Genomic DNA, 14772 nt, shown 5'->3' with positions numbered 1-14772 from the left:
CATACATTTTCGATAGGATTGAGGTCTGGAGATTGTGCAGGCCAATCCAAACTCGGAATATCATGCCCTTCAAGTAACTTCTCAACAGCTGTGTAAATAGGAGCATTATCCTGCATAAAGATGGGATTATCATCCAAATTCCGGCCAAAGTAGGGTAGAAAATGCTCAGTCAACATATGAATGTACTTGGTCGAATTAATTCGACCTTGCAAGCAAACTATAGGCCTTGGACCACTGGCATTAATAATGCCCCATACCAAAAACTGAACTTTTACCACCTTGCAGCATGTAAACTGTGCACCTAGGATTAAATTCTTTATCCTTCCTTTGACGGATGTACTGTCTAACATCACTGCCTAGCCTATTAAACTTGCTGTCATGGCTAAAAATCACTTTCGACCAATATGAAGAGTCATGATCTTTATTGCATCTGACAAAGTCCAGACGGCGCTTTCTGTTCTTTACAGAAATCTTTGGCTTGCATCTTGCAACATATCCTCGCCAAATTAAATTCTTTCAATCTGTTCTTGACAAGAGTACACTGTTGTTGGATTTGGGGAGCCGTTTTGAATCTATTTCTGGGTCTGCAGATCTTGATAGCATAGTCTTCCCTGTAAGAAATGACTTTAGGACGACTAGATTTAGGAGCATCACGAACACTGTCAGTGTTTTGATGCCTTTGATCACATTTCAATCTGTAACTGATTTCTTCTATTGGATAAACTATAAAAGGTGGAGATTAATGAGGTCCTGACGATCACTGAGAGAAAGTCGAAGCATACGGACTAAATGTTACGTTGCACAACCTGGAATAACAATTTCGATTAGAGATGCTTTGTTGTCTGTTGGTGGATATTTTAAGCTGGTTTTAAGATCATTTGTTGCTGTGGAGTTTCTTTTTGCCTACTCGATTTGAAGTTAATTTTTTTTTTAAATTGAAGGGAACACGAGGATACTTTAATTAAAAAAAATCAAATATGAACAGGTAAAATTATAGAGGAATAAAAAGCGGATCAAATAAGGTATACCGTTGTTTAAAGTTACATTCAATTTAGCTTAAATTTGCGGTTTTTGAAAAAAATGACAAATGTGGTCTTTCTTTTTGGCACCACTATATATATATATATATATATCTCACTTATCCTCGAATGGCCCTTAAGCTTTTATAAATGGTGATCCCCCTGTAAAAAAAAAAAAAAACTTAAAAATAAAAATTGTTATATAATTCCAAGTTAAATGTATTCCAAAAAACAATGAATTTAACGAGGTTTACATAAGAGTGCTCAATAATAAATTGAGCAAGATACACTCATTTATTTATAGAAACAGTTTTATATCGCTACACTAGTCCTGCCTGATAATGTTTCGGTTAATAGTTATAAATAACTAAAAGACCCTCTCCTGCCGTCACTCAGACGATAATAGTCTTTCATTTTATAAGTTCATATCTGTAATGAAATGGAAGTTACTAAAGAAAATTTCAGAAAATGCTTTTTAAAGATCACGTGATATGGCGATATTCAGAAAAAGTGTAAAGCATGGGAGAAAACTGTGCAACAGATTTTCTTTTATACATATGCTGTAAAGGTTATTGAATTCATTTCTGAAAAGTGACACAAAACCATTGAAAAGGTATATTAAGTCTGTGGATGAGCATTGAACACTGGATGATGTCATAAAAGACGAATGATGTAAATAAAGGGCGATAAATAAATGAGAGAGAGAGAGAGAGAGAGAGAGAGGGGGGCGAAAAAAATACGAATGATATATGTAGAATATAAATAATTACTTGAAAATGGATGACGTCTTAAAGGATGAATCGTACATATAAATTTATAGGCAAATATAAAAAAAAATACTGACCCAACGGATCAGGGGTAGTAGATACTAGACTACCCGTGATCCGTTGGGTCAGTATTTTTTTTTTTTTAAATATCTACCACACTGTTCATAGTCTAGTATACTATGAACAGTGTGAATGTTAAAACTACCATTCATCATGTGTGACGTCATTCTTTTTACGCATGCGTGTGAGAGGGAGAGAGACGGAGAGGTTACAACTCAAAGTCTCTTTATTCACCCGCTCCCCATCCCCTGAATTTGGCTCAAACAAAAACACTCAGCAGCACAACTTGGTACCACGTGGTTATGAGAAAAACAAACAAACACAAAAAAACACCTCTGAACTAAAGGCGGGGAAGGTAAAGAAAGAAAGAAAGAAAGAAAGATGAAGTCAAAAATCAAATAATCTTGGGGGGGGGGGAAGGGGCGAGGAAAAAAGGACCATGTAGAAAATTTCACCAGAGTACACGAACCCTCAACCCCAGGTTTCATAAACTGAAAATGTGGTTCTAGTCCAATCAATCGACAAAAATATTGTGCTGTAAATTTTAATTTTTTTTTTTTTTACGACAGTACCCAACGTAGTATAATCACTCCAACCACCTTATGTTAAGAACGGCCTTCGGAATAAACACCCCCCAACCTCGAAAGCTGTTCTTAACATAGGGGTGTTGGGGATACTGTCGTAAAAAAAAAAAAAAAAAAACTAAGAATTTTTAGGTAGTTAAAATCGCGTCAGTATCTGTCTCAGTACTGTCTCTTTTTTTCTTCTTACCCATAATGTTCCTATTTAATTTGGTTGCCTACGAGGAAAAATTATATAAAATGGCGATATTTGATGTCGGAAAATCTAGCTCCCGAACAAGGGGTCCACTCTATTGGGAGAAAAAAAAAAATCTTGCCTCAGTCTAGAAGGTTTGCTTTTCAATGTCAAAAGACAGAATGTGTTAGAACAGATAATACACTTTGCTCCTAGCTACCTCTTAATGCTGTCAGCATTTAACATAAGCTTGTACGCTATAGGGCATCTCAGTAAAGTAGATATTTGCTTCCCTACGGAAAACAAAATGTGACTCAAGGTAGTTTCTCCCCAGAAAGGGGTACCCTGGAGGATGCAAAAATAAAATTGCCTTAGTAGATAGAAAATCATGCTAAAAGGTAAAGAAACTGCAATTATATATATGAGAGAGAGAGAGAGAGAGAGAGAGAGAGAGAGAGAGAGAGAGAGAGAAAACTACATCAAAAAAGGTAAATCTGTTTAAATCTTGTTTACACTGCCATAAAGCTTTTAAACATAAAACGTGTATTGACTTTTTGAATATAATTAAAAGAATTTCGTTCGTTCTAGAATAATGTAAGAAACAGAAATAAAATTTTCAGTTAATTTAATAAATAATGAGAAACTGAATAAAGAAAGAAAGAAAAAAAAAACAAAAGAAGAAATAAAGCGAAATCAACAACGAAGAATTAATTGCGAAAACAAAGAACAAACGTGTTCGGTTCTTCCGACAACAAAGAATGTTGAATGAAACCTGTAGCAACTACTTTTACTAGAGGAATGGTATACAGTAATACAAACCCATATATATATATATATATATATATATATATATATATATATAAAAGTCCAGGGAGATAAGTAAAAATATGTCAGGACACAAACAAATACAATTATTTTATTAAGTCTGCCTTATTTAATATTTAATTACAGGAAAAGGCTAAATCTTTTTTTGAAAAAAATGCATTTGGGTAATTTACCGTTCTGAAATAATGTTTTCATTTAGAAAGCTATTCTTAATATGGGTGGGGGGCTTTATTAACTATTCTGTACTTCCCTCTAATAATTTAATAAACAAAAGGCCGTAAAACTAAATTTAACTTTAAAATGCTTTCTAAATATATATGATTCGTAAACTGCACGAGCCGCACAAAGAAAAAGAAATAAAATACTACCCATAACCTTCGGGTATTGCTTTCACTAGGTTTGAGAAGACCAACCTCCCAGGCATTACCTCATCCTTTGGCAAGAGGTAGGGTTGTTTATTTACTGATTGAAAGATCACTAGGGAAGGAATGCCGACACAAGGCTATTTTTTAAAGCCTTCCAGAATGTCCCCTACTCTTTTTCCTCGGTGGTAGTTGCACATTACACACATTTAAAAACCGGAACATGTGTTAGATTTTTATGAGAAAGAACGGTAAATAATACCTACATATGCAAATATGCATACTATAATTAAAAAAATACTTTGAGAGCAACAGTACACTTGGGTTAGTAAATAAATCTAAAAAAATAATTTTAATCTACCTAACCAATAACAAACAGTAGCTTCTTCTTTTATTTTTATGTACTTGTGCAGTTTACAAACCGTACTATTTTTGGTGCTAATGCAGAGAGTGATCCGCGCTATTTTTTTTTTAAATCGTATTTCCACGTTTAGTTAAAATTTTATGTTTTTTATTCAATTGTAAGGTTAAAGTACAGAATAGGTACAAAACACCCCCTCCCCATGTTAAGAATGGCTTTTTAAATAATAATAATGTTATTATTTCAGTATAGATCACTCTCTGCATGAGTACCCAATTTTTATGTTAAATTCAATTTTTACCGTATCTCATTTTTTTTTTCAAATTTTTAGTTTTTCCAACTAAAATAATTAACAAAGCCTCCTCTCGCACGTCTTTCTAAATATTAACATTATTATTTCAGAACGATGCGTAAACTGTAGAAGTATTGCTTTCTAATAATAAATCACATTTTTATTGTCCTTTCTCTAAATTACAGTTCTTTTATATGATGGAGGCGCATTTCATGGTTTCCTTTAGGAATACAAACTGTCTTGGCATTTGGTTTTAAGCTTTAAATTCCAAACGCGGCAGTTTAAATGCTTCAAAAACATTTTTAAAATGTGTTACTGTTCACAACATAGTTCAACTTTTAATTTCATTGTTTTTAATCTCCTCTCCCCTAAGGAGCAAAATGTTGTATCTGTTCTAATATTACACTTCAGCTTTGCTGTTCTTGGCAAGTGAAGTAGAAGTCCTTCTGGACTGAGGAAACTTATATTTTTGTTCCAATCGAAAGTGCCAGTTTTCGGAGAACTGTATTCCTTCCATATTCAAAACTGACCATGTGTCTACCTCTGCATTCGCGGGGAGGTAAGTAAATAGTCTTGTGGGTCTACGAATGGGTTGGTATTACTGTACAGATTCGAAAAAGTTGTCAAAAAACAAATATACAACCAATAAATGTTACCAAAGGCAAGATAAGTTACTTTTTTCTACCAAACTGGATATATTTTTTGTGTTTTTATTCAATGTAACATATTTATTCAGCTCGAAAAACATAGTGTTTACCGATGTATTGGAAAATTCAAGATGGCGCCTGACTCTCTCTTTAACACGGTAAGTTTGGGAAAAGGTGTTATGAATAAAAAACTAGACAAAATACTGTTAAAAACTCGCTCAATATATGTTACCGTGACATAGGCTGACATATATTCGGCGGCTTTTTAACAGTATTTTGTATAGTTTTTTTTTATTTATAACACCGTTTCCCAAACTTACCGTGTTAAAGAGAGAGTCAGACGCCATCTTGAATGTTCCAATACATCGGTAAACTATGTATTTCGAGCTGAATAAACATGTTACATTGAATTAAAACACAAGAAATATATCCAGTTAGGTAGAAAAGTAACTTATCTTGCCTTTGATAACATTTATTTCTTATATATTTGTTTGACAACTTTTTCGAATCTATGTGTACAGTAATACAAACCCAAACATAATAATAAAGTGATAGCTAAAAAAAAAAAAAAAAAAAAAAAAAAAAACGCAGATCGGCTTCTGTTTACATTTACAACATTGTGGCCCTTCCAAATCTTAATGGCATTTCGAGGCATTTAAACTACCGAGTAGAAAGTAATTTCTGACCTAAAAAGCCAAATATAAAGTAATGATTTAAGTTATTTTCAAGTACCGTTACTCGGTGTTTACAAAGGTTTTACCCGGAGCAATCATCTGCCAAATGAAACGAGTTTATTATTTATTTATTTTTTGCCCCCCCCCCCACCAACTGTATTTTTTTTTTTTAAATATAATTAAACGAACAGAAAAATTAATAACACATTTTTTGGGGTCAATTTTTACAGCGTGCTCCACTGCTCGCTCCACTGTATTATAAACACCCCAACCTCCCCACGCTAAGAACGGCTTTCGCGATGGGGGGTATTCTGTAAGCTGTACACGGGGAGGTTGAGGTTCTTATAATACGCTGGGGTAAGTCGTGAAAAAATTGACCTTATTTTGTTCAATTGCTTATTTTAAAATATACAAAAAAAAAAAAAAAAATGTTTTATTTTGCAGGTTATATAGGCTATATAACCTGCAAAATAAAACTTTTTCTTTTTTTTTATATAATATAGCTCAGTGCAAAACCTTTGTAAACACCGGTTGACAAAACTTGAAGACAACCGATTTTAATAAAAAATAAACACGTGGATTTTCGAAAGCAAAGAACTCAACTCCGGTGCTTCAAAGTTTGAACCAAAATGGCGTTTTTGACCCTAACCTAACTTCAATGTAAGTTTAATTATGTAAAGCTAAATCGGTTCGGTTCAAATTCTTTATCTATCTACACTTTTGTTGTAATTCAAAACATGTTTCCTAGCCGAAATAATAGCAAAAAAGAAATTGTCTTTGCTATTCAAAAACGAACGTATACTTTCACGTGCGCCCGCCGAACACGTGTCGATACGGAAGCGTCACGAAAAGGCATTTGGAATAAGCGTTATTCATAGTTAAAAATGTCCAGTTATAAAATTTACATTAATTTGTTTTTTAACGAAGTAGAGATATAGAGAGAGTCACACGTTTTAATAGTGTTTCACCCGGTTATATTTTATTTATTTTTGACACCTGTGCAGTTTATGGACGTTGCTATTTATTTATTTTTTGACACCTGTGCAGTTTATGGACGTTGCTATTTATTTATTTATTTATTTTTAGAGAGGATTTTCAAGTTGAATTCAATTTGGATATTTTTTACGACCTGCTCCAGCGTAGGATAAATACCCCCAACCACCCCATATTAAGAACGGCTTTCGGAATAAACACCTTGCCAACTTCCTGATGTTAAGAACGGCTTTCAATGTTGGGGAGTGGGTGTTTATTCCAAAAGCCGTTCTTAACATGGGGAGGTCGGGGTGTTTATAATACGCTGAAGCAACACGTCGTAAAAATTTACCTTCAATTTTTACGGTGTCTTTCGTTAGGTGAACGTACAGAATAGTTAAAAAAACCAAAAAAAAACCCTCACCTCCCTGTGTTAAGAATGGCTTTCTGGATAATGTTATTTCAGCACAGTTCGTAAACTGCACAAGTACGTTTTTTTAACGAAAAGACATCACTTTAAAGCGAGAAACACATTTTAGGGCATTTAGCCGTATAAACAACAAAAGGAAAAAAATTGTCAAAAAACAACTAAATAAATATAACAAATAAAACGTTACTAAAAGCAACATTTAATGGGCATAAACAAACCGAAAAAAATGGCTAAGAAACTACATAAATGTTACCAAAAGCAATACGAGTTATTGATATACCTGGATAAGTTTGGGTGCTAGTGCACTTACTGATCCGTGCTATTTTTTAAATCGTTTTTCCAAGTTTAATTAAAGTCTTATAATATGTTTTTTTATTCAATTGTAAGGTTAAAGTATAGAATAGGTAACAAAACCCTCCCCTCCCCATGTTAAGAATGGCTTTTTAAATAATAACGTTATTATTTCAGCACGGATCAATAAGTGCACTGTTGTGTTTATAAACCTATTTTAAAGCGTTTATTTAATTCGAAACACCGGTAAGCCGAAACGAGACGACGGTCATCTGGAGCGTCTCGATAAATGCTCAAAACTCGAAAATTAAACAAAATACTGATGGAAACCTACCCACGGTGCGTTTATTTATTAATATAGAGAACAAACCGAGAAGGAAGTAAAGAAACAACGTCTTGCCTTTGGTAACATTACCCCCCCCCCCTTTTTGTTGTTGTCCATAACAAATAAATGTGGATTTTATGATAAAGAGTTGCGAGAGGACGAAGGAAGGTTTTGGCTGTTTGTTAGCGCTTGGTGTCTTACCTCCGGTGTCATCATCATCGTGGTCGCTGACAGGTTGCGGAAAAATCACAGCTGTATCAGTTCGGTTGAGGTACTCCTGGATTTTCTCATCAACGGGGCCCCCGGCTGTGATGGTGTTGCTGTTATTTCCACTATTTGCCGATAATGGTTCCACTTTCTTGGCATTGTAGTTGTTGGTGGTGGTTCGACCTGTGCCCTTCTCGCCGCCGCCGCCGGTGGTTGTACCGTGTTTCCTCTCTGAATGAACGAGAAATTGAATCCATTGCAATTCGAGATCATCTTGAATGGTTTTCAGAGTCATTTTCCTTTTTTTTTTTTTTGTTATTGTTTTGTGGAGTGTGTATGTGTATGTGTGTGTGTGTGTGAGGGGCTTTAAAACCCGTCCTCACATGAGTTTGTGTTTAAGGTATTTCATGAATATTAAATGTTATATTTTTTCATTATTTGTTCTTTGGTTTCATCTTTTCATAATAAAAAAAAAAATTAATTAAAAAGAAAGTGTTCATACGAAAAAGATAATCCGAGCAAAACAGTTCGTTATGGCGTAACTGAAAACGTTGAATTTAAATTCTAATAAAAAGGTAGCGTCTAAATTTTTACCATTCTGATAAGTGGTTAAGAAAAAAAAATCTCTTTAAAAATAAGATAAGTATGTTTTTCTCCAAAAAATCGGTATTATGTCTTTTTTCTCTATGAAAGTTTAAAAATATATATATAATTTTCCAAACTGTATCACTCAACAACAAAGAAAAGGTGTCTCTTCAGAAAGGAACTCTCAGAACTGATTAAACCTTGAGACTGAGTTGTGTCTAAAACCTGCGCGCACGTTGCGTTTGTTGTGTTTGAAAAAAAAAAAAGGTGGGGAATAGGCAGTTATAGAAAGAGAAGGAGGGATTTTAGGGGCGTGGTGGGAAAAAAACCATGGGATAGCATCGAAAAAAGGGCCTTCAACTCTTCAGAAAAGAAAAAGGTACATCTCCTTTCCCACCTCAGCTAGGTGCCACCATTATATAAAAGAAAAGAAAGGAGAAAGAACGCTTCTCCAGGGATAGGCGCTTCGTGTTGAACGCGAGATGGTTCGACCCTCCTGTATTTTTTTTTCCTTTTTGTAAACCAAGTCGTGTTAGGGATACCATCAGTAGCAGTAATATATATATATATATATATATATATATATATATATATATATATATATATACACACACATGGGGGTTAGGACGAGCGAAAATGAGAAATTATAGGAGCGGGGGGGGATTAAAAGAAGAGATGATGATGAAGAAAAAGAGGAAGAGGAAACTAGGTAACCTGCGGTGGTGTGGTAGAAGTCAGAACATAAGTCTTTAACATGCCTATTGACCCCCACCCTCATCCAACCAACCTGGTCGCACCCAGCACGTCAACCCACCTTCCAGGAACGCAAAACGACGGTGGTGATTCCAACCTCCCTCTCTCTCTTCTCTCCATCTCCCAGTCTCTTTATCCCCCACCTCCCATCTCCCGCCAACGACCGAGGTAAGTATCTGGCTACTCTAGGATTCTCTACCTCCCACTTTTTTTTTTTTTTTTTCGCGAAATTACACGGCACCACCTTTTTCTTTTTGTTGTCTATCTATCACTCCCCCCCTCCCACACTTACAACTAAGTTAACCATTTTTTTTTTTTCGTTTTTAAATTAAAATAACAACAGGCAAAAAAAAAAAGGTTACTTTGGCAACAATTCCGTTAAAGGTACTCAAAATGGCTACCGCAGAAAATTTTACAGAAATCTTTTTTTTTTTTTTTTTAATGGTTTAAATCAGACTTAATATAAACATGAAAACGTGACAATAGATTTTTGTGTTGGGTATTCTAGTTTGGAGGTTAATGAAATGCCCTGCTTTACAATCCCACCCCGAACTTAGGGTAACCTGTCGAGGTTAATTAAGGACATATTTTTTTTAAAAAATACATTGCTTTTTTTTTAATTTTCCAAATTTCCGTATATTTATTATTATTATTATTTATTATGATTATTATTATTACTATTATTCGAAAATTTGGAAAATAATAATAATCGATTAATTTGTTTCTTAATTATCCTGGCATATTATATTAACGCTTGTTATATTTTTTTACTCACTAGGAGTTCTCACACAGGTCAACATCATTAAAATTTTTGGTGCTTCTACACTCTTGGGACGAGATTTCGCAAATCGTAATACTGAATTTAACATGAAAACAATGGTATCTACGTATTCCTCGCATTTTTAAGATGATTATATCCAAAAATTACGAAAATTGATGAGGTAGAAAATTATTTATTAAAGAAAATAAAAAAAAATAGAATTTGATGAAAACGATCGTGAGACAAAGGAGAATTCGAAAGGGATGTAATCTTCCGTTTCGATTTAAACAAGATGGCCGCAATTTTTCATTTGCTAACATGATTAAAGTTGTGTGTGTGTGTGTGTGTTTTTTTTTTAATAATTCAGTAATATTCAGGTAATTTCGACCGCATAAGTTGTAAGCTACTGTTGTAATATATTAGAATTAACAAACAAACAAAAAAATCAGTAGGAACCATTGTTTGTTTGTTTTTTTTTTATTTATTTCGTCCCAATAGTGTAGAAGCGCCGAATTTTTTTTTTTTTCACCTGGGGTTTGTGTGAGAATACGTCTCCCCGGATAATGGTGATGATTGTTATTATGATTATTATCATCATTGTCATCACTTCAATGCCTACATTAGCAATTAAAACAAAAGCTACCATTTTTAGAAACCTGTAGATTAGAAAAAAAAGGGGGGGGCGATGTGATTTTAGATTTATTTTTATACATCATAAACAGGCGAAATAACACCATTTCGTTTTTTGAAAAGACTACAGGATTTGGTTTAACAATTAATATAACTGATACCCTAAAAAGTTTCTTTTTCTCCCTCCCACTTGTTGTCTCAGGTGGTCGTCCTTTCACTCATTTACCTCCTCGTTTCATGGAAAAGCAGACGCGAAGAAGGATTTATTGTCTTTCGGCCGAGGCGCCTTCATACGAAGTGCAACCATACAGGCATTTTGGGTTTGTTTTACTGTACACATAGATTCGAAAAAGTTGTCACAAAACAAATATATAACAAATAAATGTTATCAAAGACCAGATAAGTTACTTTTCTAACAAACTGGATATGTTTTTAGTGTTTATATTTGATGTAACATATTTATTCAGCTCGAAAAACATACAGTGTTTTCCGATGTATTCGAACATTTAAAATGGCAGCCGACTCTGTCTTTGAGGCGGTAAGTTTGGGAAAATTAATTACAAATAAAAAACCAGACAAAATACTGCTAAAAACTCGCTCAATGTATGTTACCGTGGCATAGGCTGACATATATTCGGCGGGTTTTTAACAGTATTTTGACTGCTTTTTTTTTTATTTTCCTAAACTTAGCGTCTCCGAGAGAGAATCGGCCGCTATTTTGAATTTTCGAATACATCGGTAAACACTGTATGTTTTTCGAGCTGAATAAACATGTTACATTAAATATAAACACTAAAAACATATCCAGTTAGGTAGAAAAGTAACTTATCTTGCCTTTGATAACATAAGTTAAAAATTCCCTCGATTGTTTTAAATAAACCATTATTATACCCTTTAAATTTTTGCTCTCCCCAATCCTTTGTCTCTATTTACTTCTCCCCCTCTCCCCACAAGGGCAACCTTTAGACACGGTGTTTAATGTAAGAAATATCAAGCCCTTTCCCAAAAGAGAACTGGATTTCGCAAAAAGAATTAAAATTTCTCCTCCTCTGAATAAGGACAAAACATCCTGATCCTAGTCTGAAGGTCAGGTCACTTGTTTACCTATCTCCCACAGTAAAAAAGTTAGACACAAGGTCAGTTCATATCGACGCCCCCCCCCCCTCCCCAAAAGGGAGTATACTGGATGGGTGCAAAATTAGCCATGATACATTGTGTGAACATTTCCCGGTGAGAACGTCTCAGGTGATTGATTATAAATCACTTCTTGAGATGGCGATGCCTGGGAGGATGTACTTCTGAGACAAACCAGAATAGATACTACACTTTCCAAAAGGCAAGTTAGTACCGTAAGTCTTTAATTTTAAGTTGCATATTTTTGCCCCTTTCCCCCCCTCACTATGTATCCTTTATATTAAAGTTAAAAAAAAAAAAAAATGAAATACAAAAGTGCAGGTGCTCCTTTCCAGGCATTATCTCCGTCTTCGGAAGTGACAGAGGGGGGGGGGGGCAATATTGCTATTCGTCATTACTAGGGAACGCCGACCGGTCCATTTCTGCTTTTTTTTTTTTTTTTTTTTCTGCCCAAACACTCAGAGGGGATGACTCCCCCTTTCCCACCTGACTTAACTGAATTCATGTTTAACTTTGCTCCAGAGGGAAGAGGGCGTTCGTTTAATAATCGTTATACCTTAAAACATAGCTCCCTCTTTTCCCCTGCCCCTTTCTCTCTACGCACGGTAAGAGAGAGAGGGGAGGGGGTGAAATATGATAGAATACTGTTTCAGCATCATAAGCTTAAACACAAGTTAAATGAATCATTACCAAGAGACCGTCAGACAAAGGAAATTAGAACTGAAGATTTTTAGAACAGAGAGAGAGAGAGAGAGGTGGTGGGGACTGGGGCGATGCTAGAATGGCACTGTTATTCAGTGTCTCAGACTAGTGGTGACTGGTGAACTATGGACTTTGGCCTTTTGAGAGTAGTTACTAACCCAGAGTTAGTTTAAGTGTGTCACTCACTCAACCACACCTGAAAAAAAAAAGAAAGAGCTTGAGTATTTACTCAGACTCACAGTGTGTGTCTGTGTCTGTGTGTGTGTCTATGTCATTTATGTCATTTTCGAAAAGAGAGAGAGAGAGTAAGAGAGAGAGAGAGAGAGAGAAAGCAAAGTGTGTGTGTGTGTGTGTGTATATTTATACACACACATTCTGCTCTGTGTGTATATGAGAAAGAGACAACAGTGTACGTACGTGTGTATACATATCTATCTTAGGTAGTCTTAGATAGATAGATAGAGTCTATCTATATATCATATATATATATATATATATATATATATATATATATATATATATATATATATATATATATATTAGATGTTGTTTTGTTTTGTTTTGGTTTTAGCGATATGTTTTGAATGAATTCAATCATTTACGAAAGTGCATTTTTTACCTAAATGCGAGCTGGGAATAATTTTCCCTTTTAACCAATTTGGTACCCCCACATGGGGAGCCGTTATTTTTAAAATGTAATTATCCACTACTCTGATGAGTCGTAGACGACGAAACACGTGTCGGTGAATAATTACATTTTAAAAATAATATATATATATATATATATATATATATATATATATATATATATATAGAGAGAGAGAGAGAGGGAGAGAGAGAGAGAGGGTGAACGGAGAGAAATGGCATATATATATATATATATATATGGTGGATTGGTGGCCTGTTAGTTTCAAACGCAAACAAAGTGCCCCACCGCCAAGAACTAACTTTCTCTACTAAGGAAGGAAGAGAGTAGCAGTAGTAGTAGGAGGAGGAAGCTGAAAGCTAACCAGTTCATAGAAAAAAAAAAGTGGTCCGTTCTTCGCGTATATGACACTTGTTAAGTTTTAAACAAATAAACAACCAAATTAAGGACCAAAACACAAATCACGTGCACAATAACACCAAACCCCAATATATATATATGTATATATGTATATATATATATATATATATATATATATATATATATATATATATAATGTCAGTCGCCTTATTTTCGCGACTTAATTTCATTTTGAAATAAGGTTAGTCTCACTTAATGAAATCGACGTTTTATTGCGAACACTTGCACCCCCCCCCATACCGATAGCCTGCCATTTGTACTTTTGAGTTCGAAAATTATTATTTCTTTAGTTTAGGATTACAAATTTATGTACATATATTTAAGATATGCATATATTTAAGATTACAAATTTATATACATATATAAAAAATCATTTTATCTGCCTGTGTGCTGTAGGGTCTCTATCAAACTACTCGCATTTTATTCTAGAAATTTGATAAATAGAGGATTAGAACTTGTGGAACAAATTCAATTTGATCGTCAGCCGGTAAAAATAGCTGCTAAAATGTAAAAAATTGAAAAAGAAATGAAACTGGCAGGCGTAAGTCGACTAAACGTGTTATTTCTACATATGCGAAAATATACATTTATCTCATTAACAACGTTATTTTTAAAAAGTTTTTGAATGTGTATGGACTTAGATCAGACAATAACAAATAAGGCTGCAGGGCTAAAAGTTTTGGTTTTGATTCAAGCTGATGGTACCCAAGTCACATATATACATATATAAATATATTACTTTTGAAATCACTACTGTATCATGAGTAAAATGTGATAATCAATAGAGTATTGACTCTATAATAATAAATACAAAATTGGCATTAATTAAAATATATTCAAGCATATTTCATGACCGAGCAACGCCGGGTAGCCTGCTAGTAAATAAAAAGGTAAACCTTATTAATGGCGATATAAATTATTTTAAAGCTGAGAACTTGGGTTAAAGCAATACATTTTGGTTTTCACCCTGTGTGGGTGGGAACTAGCTTTCTCCAAACGAGGACATGTCTAGGGAATATCAAATTCACAAGGATTCTCCAGTTGCATGCATATCCCGGTTAGGATAGGCTAGAACAATGGAATAGGAAGTAGATGTCAGCCAAACCGTTGTCTGAATGGAACATACCCGTTGGCTAATTACACTTCAACTCACA

General features: G+C 34.4%; 1 protein-coding gene across 10 annotated transcripts in view; it reads right to left on the bottom strand.

Annotated features, from left to right (window-relative positions):
• Nucleotides 1-14772, bottom strand: part of LOC145259962 (zinc finger protein 1-like) — a 529574-nt gene that overhangs the window by 35583 nt on the left and 479219 nt on the right. For 7 of the 10 annotated variants that reach the window (XR_013864238.1, XM_080117940.1, XM_080117943.1 and 4 more), the window contains one exon: nt 7983-8219. The exons of the other annotated variants lie outside the window; for them this stretch is intronic. Coding sequence is in view for 6 of the 7 variants with exons in the window: in XM_080117940.1 (XP_079974066.1) it covers nt 7983-8219 (237 nt within the window). In the remaining variant the exon portion in view is untranslated. The remainder of the gene's footprint in view (nt 1-7982; nt 8220-14772) is intronic. 10 annotated transcript variants of the gene reach the window in all.

This window comes from Euprymna scolopes, chromosome 35 (genome assembly GCF_053919585.1).
Source record: "Euprymna scolopes isolate OS-2025 chromosome 35, ASM5391958v1, whole genome shotgun sequence".
NCBI classification, from domain to species: domain Eukaryota; kingdom Metazoa; phylum Mollusca; class Cephalopoda; order Sepiida; family Sepiolidae; genus Euprymna; species Euprymna scolopes.
The sequence above is the reverse complement of the archived record's forward strand: the minus strand, read 5'-3'. Positions and strand labels throughout refer to the sequence as shown.